The 17,626-nt window shown below is 41.4% G+C and overlaps 1 protein-coding gene across 2 annotated transcripts in view; it reads left to right on the top strand.

The window, feature by feature from the left end:
- Positions 1-17,626, top strand: part of sos2 (son of sevenless homolog 2 (Drosophila)) — a 112,430-nt gene that overhangs the window by 14,359 nt on the left and 80,445 nt on the right. For both annotated transcript variants that reach the window (XM_080202637.1, XM_080202638.1), the window contains exon 2: positions 14,606-14,731. In XM_080202637.1, the coding sequence (XP_080058763.1) occupies positions 14,606-14,731 (126 nt within the window). The remainder of the gene's footprint in view (positions 1-14,605; positions 14,732-17,626) is intronic.

Here is a 17,626-nt window from a genome sequence, read left to right as displayed (position 1 = left end):
TTTTATGTAGAGCGTGGTTAGGATCTGGAACTATAAGAATATGAAAGTATAAGACTACACTATAAGAATATGAAAACAGAGCTAATTAAAGTGAACTGGGAAACTTGGATAAAAGGTAGGACAGAAGAGATGCAGGGGCAAACTTTTAAGGAGATATTTAACAACACCAGCAAAGATTTTTCTAGCGAGAAAGAAAGATTCTTTGAGAAGAATGGATCTTCCGGGACTCAATAGGGAAGACCTCCACTCACCTGATGAAGGGACAATGCTCCGAAAGCTCGTGGTTTGTGCTATCAAATAAAACTGTTGGACTTCAACCTAGTGTTGTGAGACTTCTTACTGTGTTTATCCCGGTCCAATGCCGGCATTGCCACATCATAGGATCTGGAATGCAGTGTTTTAGAGTTGTAATAGAGGCAGAGTCAATCATGGCTTTATCTGAAGAAAAAAACATTTGTAGGAGAAACTAGATGAGTTGCTTTTAGAGAGCAGCAGGGATCAAAAGGACTGAATGGCCTCCTGTGCTGTAATCATTCTACAATCTGTACCTATCTCAACATCAGTGTTTTTTAAAAATACATGTTTGACACAGCTTCAGCTTTGGCTTCTGTTTAGCACCAATTATTAAAACAGTCAATGTATATATTGTGGAATTTTTCGCTCCAAGAACACATCAGGAAAAGAGCAGTTTATATCTTGAAAGTTTTTTTTTAATTAAAAGGTATATTCTATAGAAGACTTCACAACTGTCTGGTAAGAATTCAATTGTACAGTGCTTCATTTCTTTTGGGATATAAACGGAAAATGCTGGAAATACTCAGCAGGCTAGGCAACATCAATGAAAAGAGAAACAGTTAATATTTCTGGTTGGTATCTTTTCTTTAGAAGTAGAACATGTTACACGTATAACAGGTTTTAGGTTTTAAGCAAATGCAGAGGCAAAGAGGGAGAGGAGGAATGAGAGAAGAAAAGGGAAGGCCTGTGAAAAGATGGAAGGCAGGAATAATTAAATAAACAGCAAAATCTTTCTTAGCACCTGCTATCCAAAAGAGCAGGAGCAGTAGGAATGGTCTGAAATTGTTGAACTTTATGTTGAGTCCAGAAGGTTGTAAAGTGCCTAATTTTTCCTTTTAATTTCACTTATGGGATGTGATGTTGCTGGCCAGGCCAGCATTTATTGCTCATCCCTAGTTGCCCTTGAGAAGATGGTGGCGAGCTCCTTCCTTGAACCGCTACAATCTTCGAAATTAGGTACACCCATGGTGCTGTTAGGAAGGGAATTCCAGGACTTTGAGCCAGCGACAATGAGGGAATGGCAATATATTTCCAAGTCAGGATGGTGAGTGACTTGGAGAGGAACCTCCAGGTGTAGGTGTTCCCAGGTACCAGTTGCTCTTGCCCTTTTAGATAGTAGTAGTTGTGGGTTGGGAAATGCTGCCTAAGAAACGTTGGTGAGTTCCTGCTGTGCATTTTGTAGATGGTACATATAAATGCCACTGTTTATCAGTAGTGGAGCGATTGAATGATTGTGGAAGGGGGAGCAACCGAATAGGTTGCTTTGTTGTGGGTGGTGTAAAGCGTCTTGAGTGTGTTTGGAGCTGCACTCATCCAGGTAATGTGCTTTGTGGGGTCAGGAATGAGTTACTCGCTGCAGGATTCTTGGACTATGCTTTGCATGATAGCCACGGTATTTGAGGGTGAGGTACTGTCTTTCTAACTTCATTGGAACAGTGTAGGTGATTCAGTTTGTGGTAAATTAAAATGGTTAGAAAGCAGAAGGTTAATGTCATGTTTGTTGATTGAACAGAGGTGTTCAGCAAAGCTATCATCCAGTCCATACTGACCTGCTCAGTATTTTCTGTTCCTGTTTCAGATTTCCAGCATCTGCAGTATTTTGATTTTAAAGGTTTGGGATTTGGGTTAATAAGTCTGAAAACATAATCCATTATCAGCAATAAGATATTCTTATGAAATCTAATTCTCAACTTTATTTGATGGGAAGGCTTTCTTGACCTGGCTGTTTTTTTGACCACTAACTGGGTTAGCTGTTGTCTCTAAGTATAAAACAGCTCCCCCCACCTCCCCATTTGCATTGCTCGCTGCTATGCCACCAGGGAGCCCACTGTAGGAGATTATCTTTGGCAGGGCCAGCTGGCAGGAAAGGTTGGAAAATCCCAGTCAAGATTTCCAGTCAAATATGAGTTCTCCAGAATTTCAGCAGTACTGAAATAATTACTTTGAGGATGCCTGATCTCATTACAATTTGATATAATTTTCTACCCTACTGTGCTGTGGGACTAGTTAAGTTTTTTAAAATGCTAATGATGAAATGCTGCATATTGATGTTTATTTGACAAAATTAAATTTTCCGTTTGGCGCTAGAAATATCTAAAAAGGTTAATTTTGTAATGTTCGTTGCTTAACTGTAGCTTGTTTATGACTGATTTTAAAAGCAAAATATTGGAAATTTGAACTAAGAGTAGAAAATGCTGGAAATACTCAGCACGTCAGGTAACGTGTGGAGAAAAACAAAAGGAATGTTTCAGGTCAGTAACCTTTCATCACAAAGCTATGATGAATCATACTTTTTGAGATTGAAGCCTGAGCTTAATTGAAAGGAAAAACACAAATTTTAACTCAACAGAACTTTCTGATGCAAGGTTATTTCTGAAGCATTAACTCCGTTTCCCTTTCCACAGATGCCATCTTACCTGCTGAATATTTCCAGTTTTTCTCTTTTTACATTTGATTCAGTTGTGTATTTACAGAGGTTTTGTGCTTTGAATGGATACTCTTGTGTTTGTCAGTTATAGAAATAACATTATTTCCTCTTTGCATTTTCCACAAAACTACATTTCAGATATAACTTGGCTATGAAGCACCTTGGGATGTCTTTAGCATGCAACAGACATTAGATACGTGCATGTTCAATTTTGTTTATTGAAAGAGTACTCTTTCTTGCCTGCCACCCCAGACAGGAAGAGAAGCTTTAAAGCTGACAATCTATGCTACAATAGAGGATGATAGACCTTGAAGAGTTGCTGGTATTCCACAGTGAATGAAGAGCAATTTTTGGTGTCCAGAAGGAAATGCTCTTATAGCTGAGTTTATGAAGGGAGGTTTTTGCAGTCAGCAACTAAATCTGGTAAATATAATGCCTTGAGGGAAGCTCACCATTTAGGCTAAGATATCACGTACTATTAAGATGATGCTGCATTGCTTGAGGTGGCACCTTTCACTTGAAGCTTTAAATTGAGGTTTCATCTATTCTCTGAAGTGGAAGGTACAGGTCCCACTGTAGAGGAGTTCTGCTGATATTATGAACAGTTTTTATCTGTCACCCAGCATAACTAAAATAGTCAATCTAATCACACATTTTGCTATTTATTGGAACCTGCTGTGCAAAAATTGCATGCCCTTTTTTTCCAGATTGCAAAAGTAGTTAAAAGGCTGTGGAGTGCTTTGGAATACCCTGAGAGCATGAAAGGCATTAATAAATGCAAGCTTTTGTGTATAAACCTTTGTGCATATCAGGTTGGTAAATGTTTGTGCTGGGAAACGCTTTCCATTCCTGAGTTCGGGCTTATGCCCGAACTCGGCGCCAAGTACTTCAGATTAGGCAGAACGTGGTTAGATTTTCTTTTAATTCTTTCATCAGATGTAGATGTTGCCAGCAAGCCAGCATTTGTTGCTCATCCCTAATTGCCCTTGAGAAAATGATAGTGAGCTGCCTTTTTAAATCACTGCAATCCGTGTGATACAGGTGCATCCATAGTACTGTTATGAATGAAGTTCCAGGATTTTAATGTAGTAACAATGAGGTGGTTAGCACTGCTGCCTCTCAGTGCCGGAGACTTGGGTTCAATTCCAGACTGTGTGGAATAATCTGCCTAACCTACACACCTTTGGATACTAAGGGGCAATTTAGCATGGCTAATTCACGTAACCTGCATATCTTTGCACTTTGGGAGGAAACCAGAGCATCCAGAGGAAATCCATGCAGAAGTGGGGAGAATGAGCATGTAAAGTTTGCACAGTCACCCAAGGCTAGAATTGAACCCAGGTCCTTGGTGAGGCAGCAGTGCTAACTGCACTGCTGCCACTGTACATTTATAGAAGAGAAAGCAAATGTTTAAGTTGGTGGATAGGTGCTTATTGGGGTGCTTTATATTGAATGTTGTCTTGCTTCTTGACTGCTATTAAAGCTGCACCCGTTCAAGCTAGTGGTGGGTATTCCATCACACTGTGCCTCGTAGATGGAGAACAGGTTTTGGGAAGTCAGGAGATGAATTACTCAGCTCAATTCCCAGCCTCTGACCGTTGCTTTGTGGCAGCAGTGTATCTCAGCCTTTTCCTCTCCTATGTTGACAGTACAGCATTTTCCACTTCCAAGCTAAATATTCCAGTATAAAAGAAAAGCCAAGCAGCGTACCTTAAAGACTATTGTCCAGTGGTTCTGACATCCATCATTATGAAATGCTTCGACAGTTAAGGCAGAAATCAATTCCAGCCTTCCGGACTGTCTGGATCCACTACAATTCACCTACAGCCGCAGCAGTTCCATTAGCAGACACCATTGCCCTGGCCCTGCACTCAACCCTGGAACACCTAGATAACAAAGACACCTATGTCAGACTCCTATTTATTGACTACAGCTCAGCCTTCAATGCCATCATTCCTACAAACCTTATCAGCAAATCTGTGGCCTGGGCCTTTAGCTCCACCCTCTGTGACTGGATCCTAATTTCCTAACCCACAGACCACAATCAGTAAGGATAGGCAACAACACCTCCTCCACAATCATCCTCAACACTGGTGCCCCACTTTTACAGATGCACCATAGAAAGCATTCTTTCTGGTTGTATCACAGCTTGGTATAGCTCCTGCTCTGCCCAAGACCGCAAGAAATTACAAAAGGTTGTAAATGTAGCTCAGTCCATCATGCAAATTGGCCTCCCAACCACTGACTCTGTCTGCACTTCCCGCTGCTTCGGCAAAACAGCCAGCATAATTAAGGACCCCACGCGTTCTCTCTTCCATCATCTTCCTTCGGGGAAAAGATACAGAAGTCTGAGGCCATGTGCCAACCAACTCAAGAACAGTTTCTCCTCTGCAGCCATCAGACTTTTGAATTGACTTACCTCACATTAAGTCTACACCCTAACTATGGCTGTAACACTACATTCTGTACTCTCTCATTTCCTTCTCTATGAACAGTATGCTTTGTCTGTATAGTGCACAAGAAATAATACTTTTCACTGTATACTAACACATGTGACAATAATAGATCAAATCAGAAGTCTTTGAATTAGATTGTTAATTCAAGTGAAAGGAAATACAATATACTAAAAGCCTGAATCGAACGGTCAAACTAATTTCATGTAGGTTCGTCCAACGATTCAAGAAAGAGTAATTTTATCAGATTGGTCTTGTTGGATTTCAACCACCTAGTCCCCTTTCAATTTAAGAGTTGGATAGATATGGAAATTGATTTTGCTGCAGGAGACAGAACAAAAAGCAGTACAGACAGGAACAGGCTCTTCAGCCCACCAAGTCTGTGCTGACACAGATGCCTCTCTAATTTAATATTTTCTTGCTTCTGTGTGGTTCATATTCCTCTATTCCCTGCCCATTCATATATCTGTCCAGATGCGTTTTAAACGTTGTTATAGAATCTGCTTCCACTACCACCTCCGACAGCGAGTTCCAGGCATTCGCCACCCTCCATGTGGAAAAACATGCCCCTTGCATCACTTTTAAACTTTCCCTCTCTCACTTTCAATCTATGTCTCCGAGTAATTGACCCTTTGACCTTGGGAAAAAGACTCTGACTCTATCCAAGCCTATCATAATCATGTAAAGCTCTATCAGGCCCCCCTTCATCTTCTGATACTCCAATGAAAACAATCCAAGTCTATTCAACCTTTCCACATCCTCCAAATCAGGCAACATCCTAGTAAATCTCTTCTGCACCCTTTCCATTATATCAATATCCTTCCAGTAGTATAGCGATCAGAATTGTACACACAACTCCAAATACGGCCTAATCAGTCTTATATAGCTTCAACATGGTTTTTTCCAGTTCCTATACTCAGTGCCCCGATTGATGAAAGCCAGCATGCCATACGCCTTCTTGACCACCTTGTCCACCTGAGTTGCCACTATCAAGGATCTGTGAATCTGCACGCCTAGATCCCACTGTATGCTAATCATAAAATCCCTGCAGTACAGAAGGAGGTCATTTGGCCTACAATCCCGCACAGGCCGTATTCCCGGAACCCCACACATTTACCCTGCTAATCCCCCTGACACTCAGGTCAATTTAGCATGATCAATGCACTTAACCTTTGGGAAGAAACCAGAGCACCACAGGAAACCCATGCAGAGGTGGGGAGAATGTGCAAACGCCACAGACAGTGACCCGAGCCCAGAATTGAACCGGGGATCCTTGCACTGTGAGGCAACAGTGCTAATCACTGTGCCACTACTAATGTTTCTAAGGGCTTTACCATTTGCTGTATACTTTCCTCCTGCAGTGGATCTTCCAAATTGCATCACTTCACATTTGCCTGGCTTAAATTTCTTCTGTCAGGTCTCCAGCCAATTTATATCCTGCTGTATCCTCTGACAATCCTCCTTGCTATCTGCTGCCAATTCCCCAATTTTTGGATCATCTGCAAATTTGCTAATTAGATCGCTACGTTTCCTCCAAATCACTTATTACAAACAACAGAGACCCCAGCACTGATCCTTATGGAACACCACATGTCACAGTCTTCTAGTTAGAAAAGTACCCTTCCATTTCTACCCTCAGCTTTTTATGCCCAAGCCAATTTTGTATCCATCTTACCAGCTCACCTCTGATCCCTAATGACTTCACCTTCTGTATCAGCCTGCCTTGAGGAACCTTATCAAAGGCTTTACTAATGTCCATGTATACAACATTCACTGCCCTGCCCTGGTCAATTTTTCTTGTCACTTCCTCAAAGAGCTCAATCAAGTTTGTGCGACACAACTGCCCTGTCACAAAACCATGCTGCCTATTTCTAATAAGCCCATTCTCTTCCACATGTGGGTACAGCTGTCCTTAAGAATTTTCTGCAATAATTTTCCCACTACTGATGTAAGGCCTGTCGTTTCCCGGATTGTCTCTTCTGCCCTTCTTAAACAGAGGAACAATGCTAACTACTCTCCAATCCTTGTCTGTGGCTAAAGAGGATACAAAGATTTTGGCCAAGGCCTCCATAATTTATTCCCTCAGCTCTTTCAGTATTCTGGGATAGACTCTATCTGACCCTGGGAACTTGTCCACTTTAGTGTTTTTCGAAACCTCCAATACCTCCTACCTTTTTTATCTCAACTTGTTGTAGAATGTCAACACCCTCCTTTCTATACTCACCATCCACCACATTCTTCTCCTTTGTGAATACTGATGCAAAAGTACTAGTTAGGACCTCAGCCACCTCATCTGGCACCACACAAATTTCTTGCACTGATCTTGAGTGGACCTACCTTTTCCTTAGCTACCCTCTTCCTCATTACATAGGCATAAAAACTTGGGATTCTCCTTAATCCTGCTTGCCAAGGACATTTCATGGCCCCTTCTTGCCCTCCTGTTTAAGCTCTTTCCTGCTTTCTTTGTATTACTTAAGAGCCTTATCCATTTTCAATTGCCTGAAATTTATGTATGGCTTCTTCTTTTTCTCTAAGCTCAATCTCTCTTGTCATCCAAGCTTCCCAAATCTTGCCATTTTTATCCTCCATTTTACCGAGACATAGCTGTCCTGAATTGTTAACAAACTTTTAAAAGACTCCCACTTGGTGGACATGGATTTACCCTCAAACAGATATTCTACAAATGCAGACTGGAAGCAGTAAATGTCCTAAATTCTAGTCCTGTATTTAAATCCCTCTGTGGCCTTGCTTTGCGCTGCAATTTTCCACCATTTACCATCACATCTAACAAGTTCAAGGAATCACTGACTTCTTTGCCATTAAAAAGGGGATCATTTAATCAACTATCTATGCTGCCTCCCCTTCTTATGCTCCTTGAATTGATTTCATCCACAAAAAACACCTCCAGAATATAAATTCAGTGCCCATGTCCAACCAATGAGTAAAATAATTCAGTGTCATCTATCTGTAACAGAAAATGCAGGAACATCTCAGCATGTCTGACCAGCCGTATAAATACTAACTACAAGAGCGGTCAAAGGATAGGAATTCGGCAGCAAGTAATTCTCCTCCTGACTCCACAAAACCTGTCATCATCTACTTGACACAAGAAAGGAGTGTGATGAAATATTCTCCACTTGCCTGGATGAGCGCAGTTCTAATAATACTCAAGGAGCTCGACACCATCCAAGACAAAGCTTGACTGGCATCCAACTTCACCATGTTCAACATTCACTTCGTCCAGCACCAAGTAGCACTTTGGCATAGTGGCAGCAGTATGTACCATCTGTGGAGAGAGAGCAAAGCTAATATTTTGAGTCTGGATGACTCCCGTCTGTTCTAACAAGATCCTGAACGTTCTGACCAATGTGGGTGTACCTGCACCAATGGAGTGAGCGGTACCTATATTGTCCTCCATTGTGAACAGATGCAAAATACTCATTTAATACCTCACCTACATCTTTCGGCTCCACACAGAAGTTGCCTCTTTGGTCCCTGATAGGCCATTCTCTTTCCTGGTTATCCTCTCGTTCTTAATATATTTGTAAAACACCGTGGGACTTTCCTTTTATTTTACCTGGCAGTGTTTTATTCATGCCCCCTCTTTGCTCTCTGAATTTTTTTTTAAGTACTTTTTACACTCCTCTAGGGCATCCCCTGTTTTGAGTCCCCTGAATCTGCATAAGCCCCCAAATTCAGCAATCCTTTTTTCAGTCCATCTTTATCTTTTTATATATCTACCTTAAATCTTACTGAGTTATAGTCACCATCACTAAAATGCTCCCCCATTGACACCTCTGCCTCCTGCATAGCCTTATTCCCTAAAATAATGTCAAGTAAGATTTTATACTTGTTGACTGAAAAAAAACTCTTTCGGATGCACTTTAAGAATTCTGGCTCCTCTAAACCTTTCAGATTTTGCCTATATCAATTAATAGTGGAGAAATTACTACTATTGCGTACAATAGTATGCAATAGTAGTAATTATTACTATTATTAGTAGTAATTATTACTAATAATAATTATTACTATTATAGCATTATTATTTTCACATTTTGAAATTTGTCTACGTATCTGCTCTTCTATCTCTCCATGACTGTTTGACGGTCTGTAGTACTCTCCCAGGAACATTTTGTTTTTAGGTTCCACTCATATGGCTGCAATTGAGAATCCTGCTATATCATCATCTTTCATTCTTGAACAGCCACAGTCCTTTGGTGCAAGAGCACCCACAGTGTGTTAGGTTGGGAGGTTCAGGACTTTAATCCAGCAAAAGTGAAGGAGCAGTGATATAATTCCAATTTAGAATGGTGTGTGGTTTGGAGGGGAATTTACAAGTGTTTGTATTCTCTTGATGCCAAAAGTTATATTTTTTTAATTTTATCTAATAGATGGTCATACAAGTACCAGAGAATATAAATTTCAAATAATTAAAAGATTTTGAACTTGGTCATTTGCTCCCCTTTGTCCTATTCGGAACTAGGGGTCGTGTGTTTGGAAGGAGCTGTTTCAGGAGCCTTGATGAGTTGCTGTAGTGCATTTTGTAGATGGTACATACTGCTGTCTCTATGCCAAAATGCTACTTGGTGCTGGAGGAAGTGAATGTTGAACGTGGTGAAGTCGGATGCCAGTCAAGCTTTGTCTTGGATGGTGTCGAGCTCCTTGAGTATTGTTAGAACTGCACTCATCCAGGCAAGTGGAGAATATTTCATCACACTCCTTGCTTGTGTCAAGTAGATGATGACAGGTTTTTTGGAGTCAGGAGGAGAATTACTTGCTGCAGAATTCCTATCCTTTGACCCGCTCTTGTAGCTAGTATTTATACGGCTGGTCTAGTTGAGGGTAACCCTCACGATGGGGTATGCAACAGTGGTAATGCCATTGAGTATCAGTGGGTGTTGGTTAGATTCTGTCTCGCTGGAGATGGTCAGTGCCTGGCACTTGTATAGCATGAATGTTATTTATCAGCCGTAGTCTCGATATTGTCCAGGTCCTGCTGCATCAGAACACTATATGAATCTGAGGAGTCATGAATGTTGCTGAACATTGTGCAATTATCGGCGAACATCCCTACTATCTGACCGGGAGAGAAAGTAATTGATGAACCAGCTGAAGATGACTGAGCCTAGGGCACTGAAGAATTCCTGCAGTGATGTCCCGAGATTGTGGTGATTGACCTGCAACAACCATCTTTCTTTGTGATAGATGGGACTTCAACCCGTTGAGAGCTTTCTCTCTGATTCCTATTGTATGCAAACTATGTCTAGACTTCTACCTTTCATCCTGCATGTCTCACTCGCCAGATGGATGGAGGAAGAGGGTTTAAGTGCAGTTTCTTTTTAATGTTTTATATATAATGGTTAATATGCCATCTGTGCATCTAGCCATGCAACAAGGTTCTCCAGTTATGTAATATTTGTCATTTTTACCAAATCCAAGGGAGAAGTACATTCGAGAAAGTGTTTTGCACTCGTTTGGTGTTATTCATCACTTTTCTATCCTCTGTTTATGTGTTAGATTTCATGTAAAGGGTTACCTTACTTTAAATTTCTCTAGCAGCATATTTCAGATGCTGTATGTCATTGGTATGTGGCCGTTTGTATATGATTAGATTCTCCCTAATATCACTACTGGGACAAACTTATTGGTTATGCACAATATTCCTGTGCTTACTGTATACAATAGTATAAGTTTATTTATTAGTTAAAAGTCGGTTTACATTCACACTGCAATGAAGTTACTTTGAAAATTCCCTGATAGCAGTAAGTGGTGATTATTGCCACATGATTAAATTCAGTTCAGTTTCTGTAGTCCAAGATTCTGCTTTGCAAATGATGGATGGGTGTTAATGATCCTTTAATGAATAAAGAATATTTCATTAAAACATATTCCATTAAAGTGAAAATATTTAGTGCTTGCTATTGGCCAGCTTTCTTTGATTTAACTCATTCACACAAACTTGCTGTTTTGGGTATCCTTGACAACAGAGCTACTCTGATGTTACTGATGAAATAGAACTATCTGCTTTCCAGATTGGCTTCATTCATAATAATAGGTGTTGCAATTTTAAACTGGCTGTGGAGCCATTCCAGATCAATTAGACCTTGCAAAGCATGGATCTAGCTGTTCTAACAACTGTTAAAGGAGAGTTTAAAAAAAAAATCATTGTTTGAATCTAGTAAACATCCTACTCATCTGTTGAATGTTTGCATTTTGGCTGTTAGCTGGCTGGAATATTTTTAAGTCTGTAAGAAGCACTAATGTGGCATTCAGTGCTTTTTAAATAGGACAGTTACACATTTTGTAAAATTGCTTTGTCGATAACTGAATGATGAGGAATGCATTTCCTGTTGTTGTCTTTTGAAATGACTGTGTGGTATCCATGACGTCCTCTATTCACAGAGATCAGCTGAAAAATGTAGTATTTGCAAAGGAGTGGTTTTTGAGGGTTGAGTGAAAGACTAAATGTAGATGGTTTAACTTCCTTAACTGAATCTACTCAGTGATTTACCATTATTCTCCAAGCTAACAGGTTATTTGAAAGTTAAGTTACATATCTGGTATGCAGATTGGCTGCTGTGTTTATATTGCTATATTGTCTCAAGACAACATGTCTGACATGGAGATGCAGGGATATTTTAAATGAGCAGTATTTGAATTGACTTTTGCTCAATGAATTAAATTATATGAGTGAAAGGAAGATGGATGATTGACACTTCAAATCTGTCATTTATTTGGAATTCAGAGTGACAGTCATCTTCTCTGTCATAGAAGCCGCTATTATGTCATCAAAGTCTCATTATAAACTTCTCCTGAAACTGTCATACACAACTTTGTCATATCCAGGTTTGACTGCTCTAATGCTGTCCTTTCTATACTTCCATCTTCATAGAATCCCTACAGTGCTGAAGGAGGCCACCTGGCCACTTGGGGGCTTCAGTGGCCTCCGATTCCTCCCTGGCATGAAGATCACATCTGTTCCCCATTGGAGAGGCCCAGCAGTGACTTTTATTGGCGAGACCTCTCAATGATGGGGGGATGTCAGCGAGGTCAGAAACTGGCTGGGCTTGATTTTAAATTGGCTTCACACCCAGTAAGTGTGGGAAGCACAGTGCACCGACAAAACAGTGCCAGAAAGATGGCTCTCAGCGCAAGATTGGTTTGTGCCCAGCATAAAAGCCTCGCAGTGTCCACTTCTGAAGGCAGAATTACAAATTCTATAAACTTCTCCAACCATAATTCCACTCTATTCATTATTATTTGCATGTTCAATGTTTCGAGTGCTGCTAACCATAATTTTGGGGTTGACTATGTTATTGTTTCATGACTGTCCACCTTCTTCATGGAACAAGGTTTAACAAAAGATTAATTCCTCAGCTGCTGGTGAGTATACTAATGGGAAGTTCAAAGTCTAACTGCTAAAATAATCCATCTGGTTTATAAAAGACATTGCAGTGAGTCAAATTCAGGTATCAATTACTCTTCTGTTATGGACTGGGTGCAAATCCTAAGTCTGCATCAACCACAATTCCACCCAGGCCATATCCCCATAACCCCATGCCTTTACCCTAGCTAGTCCCTCTGACACTAAGGGGCAATTTAGCATGGCCAATCCACCTAACCTGGACATCACCCTCATAAACTCCAACCTGTCCGAAGTTTTGTACGCATATCCTGTCATTCTCATTCCTCACCTTCAATTTGCCTGATTTGCTTTTGCTGCCCACCACCCAGTGACTAAAATTAAAATTGCCAATTCTATCCATAACTCACTTTTTGCCCTCACCAAATTCTCTTCCAACCTCAGCGCCTGTGCATTGTAAGGATATTAGGGCTGTTACCATGATGAGAGTATATATCAAGAGCTGCAGACAAATCCCTTAAATAGCATCCCAACACTTCAGCAGAGAGTTATCTAGGTATTGCACCCAGTCCATGACAGAAGAGTAATTGATACCTAAATTTGACTCACTGCAATGTCTTGTATAAACCAGATGGATTATTTTAGCAGTTAGACTTTGAACTTCCCATTAGTATACTCGCCAGCAGCTGAGGAATTAATCTTTTGTTAAACCTTGTTTCATGAAGAAGGTGGACAGTCATGAAACAATAACATAGTCAACCCCAAAATTATGATTAGCAGCACTCGAAACATTGAACATGCAAAATAATAAAGGATAGAGTGGAATTATGGTTGGAGAAGTTTATAGAATGTGTAATTCTGCCTTTAGAAGTGCATCAACCAAGGCTTTTATGCTGGGCACAAACCAATCTCGCGCTGAGAGCCATCTTTCTGGCACTGTTTTGTCAGTGCACTGTGCTTCCCACACTTATTGGGTGTGAAGCCAATTTAAAATTAAGCCTGGCCAGTTTGTTTCCGACCTCGCTGACGTTCCCCCCTCCACCATTGAGAGGTCTCGCCAATAAAAGTCGCTGCTGGGCCTCTCTAATGGGGAACAGATGTGATCTTCATGCCGGGGAGGAATCGGAGGCTACTGAAGCCCCCAAGTGGCCAGGGGCATGGTGGGCAGTGCCCATCGGGCACCCTGGTACTGCCAACTGGGAAATGTAACTGTGCTGGGGCAGTGCCATGGGGGAGGGGTTTGAGGCGGGGTGGAACTCGGCAGGGGTGGGGAGGTAAGGAAGGGTGACTGGCAATAGGGAAGAGGCAAGGGATGTGATCAGCAACAAGGGAAGGTGATTGGCAAAGGGGGCGAGCTGCAGAGTGGCTAGTCTCCACACAACAATCCCCAGCTACCGCAAGGGCCTGCCGCCTATTGCAACTGATCGTCCCTGTCCTCCCTCACTGATCCCCCTCCTCCCTCACTGATGCAGTCTAACAGCGAAAATGTTCTATTAGCAGGTTTCTGTCACCCTTCTCCTCTTGCCCTGTCCCCCCAGACACTGGCTGATGGTCACTGTCAGAGTGCCAGGCTGGCACTGCCTAAGGGACAATCCTCATGCTCCCACCCTCCCCAGGTGGAACTCCATGGCCTCAGGTTCTACTAGCAAGTGCATCACGACATGTCCCCGTTGTCATTTAATTTACATTTAAATAAATTATTCAGCTTCGTCCAGAAATGGGCACGAGGATTAACTTGCCGGATGTTCAGTGCTGGTAAGATCACGAGAAGTGAGAAATCGGATGTGAACCAGATTTCTTGGTTCTTGCACAATCTTGCTGGATTGCCCCTCCCATCTGCCTGTAGGATGCAACGGTGAGATCGCTCCCTTAGAATTTTTTTGGGAAAATTGCACCCACTGAATTTGTTGCAAATAAAAGAAAGCCAGAAATTCTGGGCTTCACCCCAAGAAATAAAGAGATTGAAGTTTTGGTTGTGAGAAGAGGGTGAGATTCATGATGGTTCAAATCTTTGTTCAAAATAAATATTTTTCTGATGGATATTTACAGTTTTGTTTCTTGATACAGGTTCAAAGGCAGGTGCATCCAACCCTTTCTGCAAAAGAAGATGCCCTTTTTTACATAGAAGAATTGATTCTCCAGTTATTAAATATGCTGTGTGTTGCACAACCACGGACCGTTCAAGATGTAGAGGTAAGAATGATGGTATTTGTATTTTTCTGTATTAAAAAGGAACTACATCAATCAATAGTGTTTGTGTTCTGCGCAATTTTGAGTTCATTATAATGACTAATTTAACATGATTAATTTGTCATATTAAAAAAAGGGCAAATTAATTTTTGCCAAGTGATTAAAATTGATGTGAAACAAAATAATTGTCCTTCTTGGGTAAGGCTTGTACATGACAGCTAAATTGATTTGAAGATCTGCTGCAATACAACTTCCAATGTAAAATATAACCTTCCTTGGCTTGGTTTTATTTGGCAGTGTTTGATGCATACTAGTTCATGGCAATGGAAGATGATGCATGTCATGGGCGGCACGGTAGCACAGTGGTTAGCACTGCTGCTTCACAGCTGCAGGGTCCCTGGTTCGATTCCTGGCTCAGGTCACTGTCTGTGTGGAGTTTGCACATTGTCCTCGTGTCTGCGTGGGTTTCCTCCGGGTGCTCCGGTTTCCTCCCACAGTCCAAAGATGTGCAGGTTAGGTTGATTGGCCATGCTAAGAAATCGCCCCTTAGCGTCCAGGGCTGCGTAGGTTAGCGGGATTAGTGGGTATAATATGTAGCGATATGGGGGTAGGGCCTGGGAGGGATTATGTTCAGTGCAGACTCGATGGGCCGAAGGGCCTCTTTCTGCACTGTAGGGTTCTATGATTCACCTCTCCTTGAGTATTTCTCATATTAAGTGGGGTGCAGTATTGCTCTTAATTGAAACAAGATCTGCAGAACCGGCATACATATCTGAAGGGTGCAGTGACTTGCATCTTTAGAAGTAAAGTATTCTAATATGATGCTAAATGATGTTTGTCTGTAATTCTTTTCATCTATTAGTGGCTAATAGAACATTTACGCTGTCAGACTGAATTCTCAATAGATTCTATATAGTATTAGTGTGTTCTGAATTGGGTACTCTAATTTCACATTTGATATTGAATGTTAAGGTAAATTTCATTCTAGTATGAACTTAGAGGCTCGTCCAACCTTTACACATGGCAGGGGGCACATTTCAAATTTTCTCACTCAAACAGATGAGCAAATTTCAAAAAATGAAGTTTGGCACAGCATTAAAAATTATTTTTTAAAAATCAATGACAAAGCAGTGAAGTAATTTACAAAGAGCAATTAATAAAAATGACTGTTTAAAAAATGCCATCTTATTTGTTTAAGAAGCCGAGTTGGATAGACTAGGCGCAAAATCCTGGTCAACGGGGGTGGCTTAGGGTCCAGAGTCCTAAGGTGCAGAGCTCTAGTTATCAGAGAAAGGGTGGGGTCTGAGGCTGAGCTAAGAATTTGGGTTCAACTAACACTGACCTTCCATTCATCTCTAGTGTGGCCTTGACAGAATTCATATGGAAAAGGGAATCGGAAGCACATTGCCTTTCAGCAAGGGTTTCCTCCTCTAATGGCCTACTTTGTGGACAGGTTTTGGGGGAGGGAGGAGGAGAGCAAGGGTATGTGTTTGGCTCACTTTCAGTTTCCAGGTTCTCACTCTCACCCACACACTCTGACAGATTCACCCTAACACACTCACCGACTCCCCCATTGCTAACCATTGTGCCACCTTCTTGTGGGGAAGCATGGTGGCATGTGGTTAGCACTGCTGTCCCTCAGTGCTAGGGATCCAGGTTCAATTCCTTGGGTGACTGTCTGTGAGGAGTTTGCATGTTTATTCCCACAGGTTAGGTGATTTAGCCATGTGAAGGTTGCCCCTTACTGTCCAAAGATGTAGGTTTGATGGTAAATGTGTGGGGATACAGGGATAGGGTGGGGTGGTAGGCCTGGATAATATGCTCTTTGGAAGAGTCGGTGCAGACTTGATGGGCCAAAGGGCCTTCTTCTACACTGTAGGGTTTCTGTGGTTCTCACAGACTCACCCGTTCTCGCATAGACTCTCCCCACTCCACCATCACACCTAACACTGTCCCCTCCCCCGTGCCTTGTCTCGTGAGCGTCCTCTGTGAACCTGCAGGTTAACCTTAAGAGAGTCCTGAACTAGGACTCCCACGTCCCTTTGTGCTTCTGATTTAGACGCCTTTCCCCATTTAGAAAATAGTCTATGCCTCTCTTCTTCCTACCAAAGTGCATAACCTCCCACATTGTATTCCATCTGTCACTTCTTTGCCCATTCTCCTAGCCTGTCCAAGTCATTCTGTAGCCTTCCCACTTCCTCAACACACTACTTGCCCCTCTAAATATCTTTGTGTCATTTGCAAATTTATCTTACGATCAAGCTCAAATTAAGTAATTCCATTGTATTTTTCAATTCTGATACCTGCAAGTTTTTGGTACGTAGCTTCCTATTCATATCAGTTTTGAAAAATTCCATATAAAAATGCCATCCACATAGGTTAGTAAAATAACTTAGAACTACTTGATGAATAATTGAAACAATCTCGATGTAACCTTAAAAAATGAGATTAAAGTATGTGATATTTCTTTAAGGGTTGATTAAGAAAGAAATTAAGAAAGATTGAGGTTTGCAAGTAATATTACTTGAAATATCCTCAATTATAACTTCAGAAGACTAATTTGGATATTAATTGGGAGCAGAGTAAAAAAGTAGTATTTAGATTTGTAATGGCCCTAGAGAAAAATAAAGAACACAAAATTGATGGCTTCCTGTGGAGCTGGGAGGGAAAAAAAGCGCGAGAAAGAGTGAGACTGAGAGCAGAGCTAGGAGGTAAAAGAGCGTGAGAAAGGATGAGACTGAGGAAAGATAAGAGAGCATGAGAAAGAGTGGAGTTGGGAGGAAAAAAGAGAATGAAACTGAGTGGATAAAAGAACATCATTGCTGAGGAGTCATGGAGGAGCATCTGGGAAAACTTGGCTTCATCACCATAACCGCAGAGTGGATTGCAGAAGACCTG

The sequence above is a fragment of the Carcharhinus amblyrhynchos genome, chromosome 14 (genome assembly GCF_965287045.1).
Source record: "Carcharhinus amblyrhynchos chromosome 14, sCarAmb.v2.hapA, whole genome shotgun sequence".
Lineage (NCBI taxonomy): Eukaryota > Metazoa > Chordata > Chondrichthyes > Carcharhiniformes > Carcharhinidae > Carcharhinus > Carcharhinus amblyrhynchos.
This window is presented reverse-complemented; position numbering and strand designations above follow the sequence as displayed.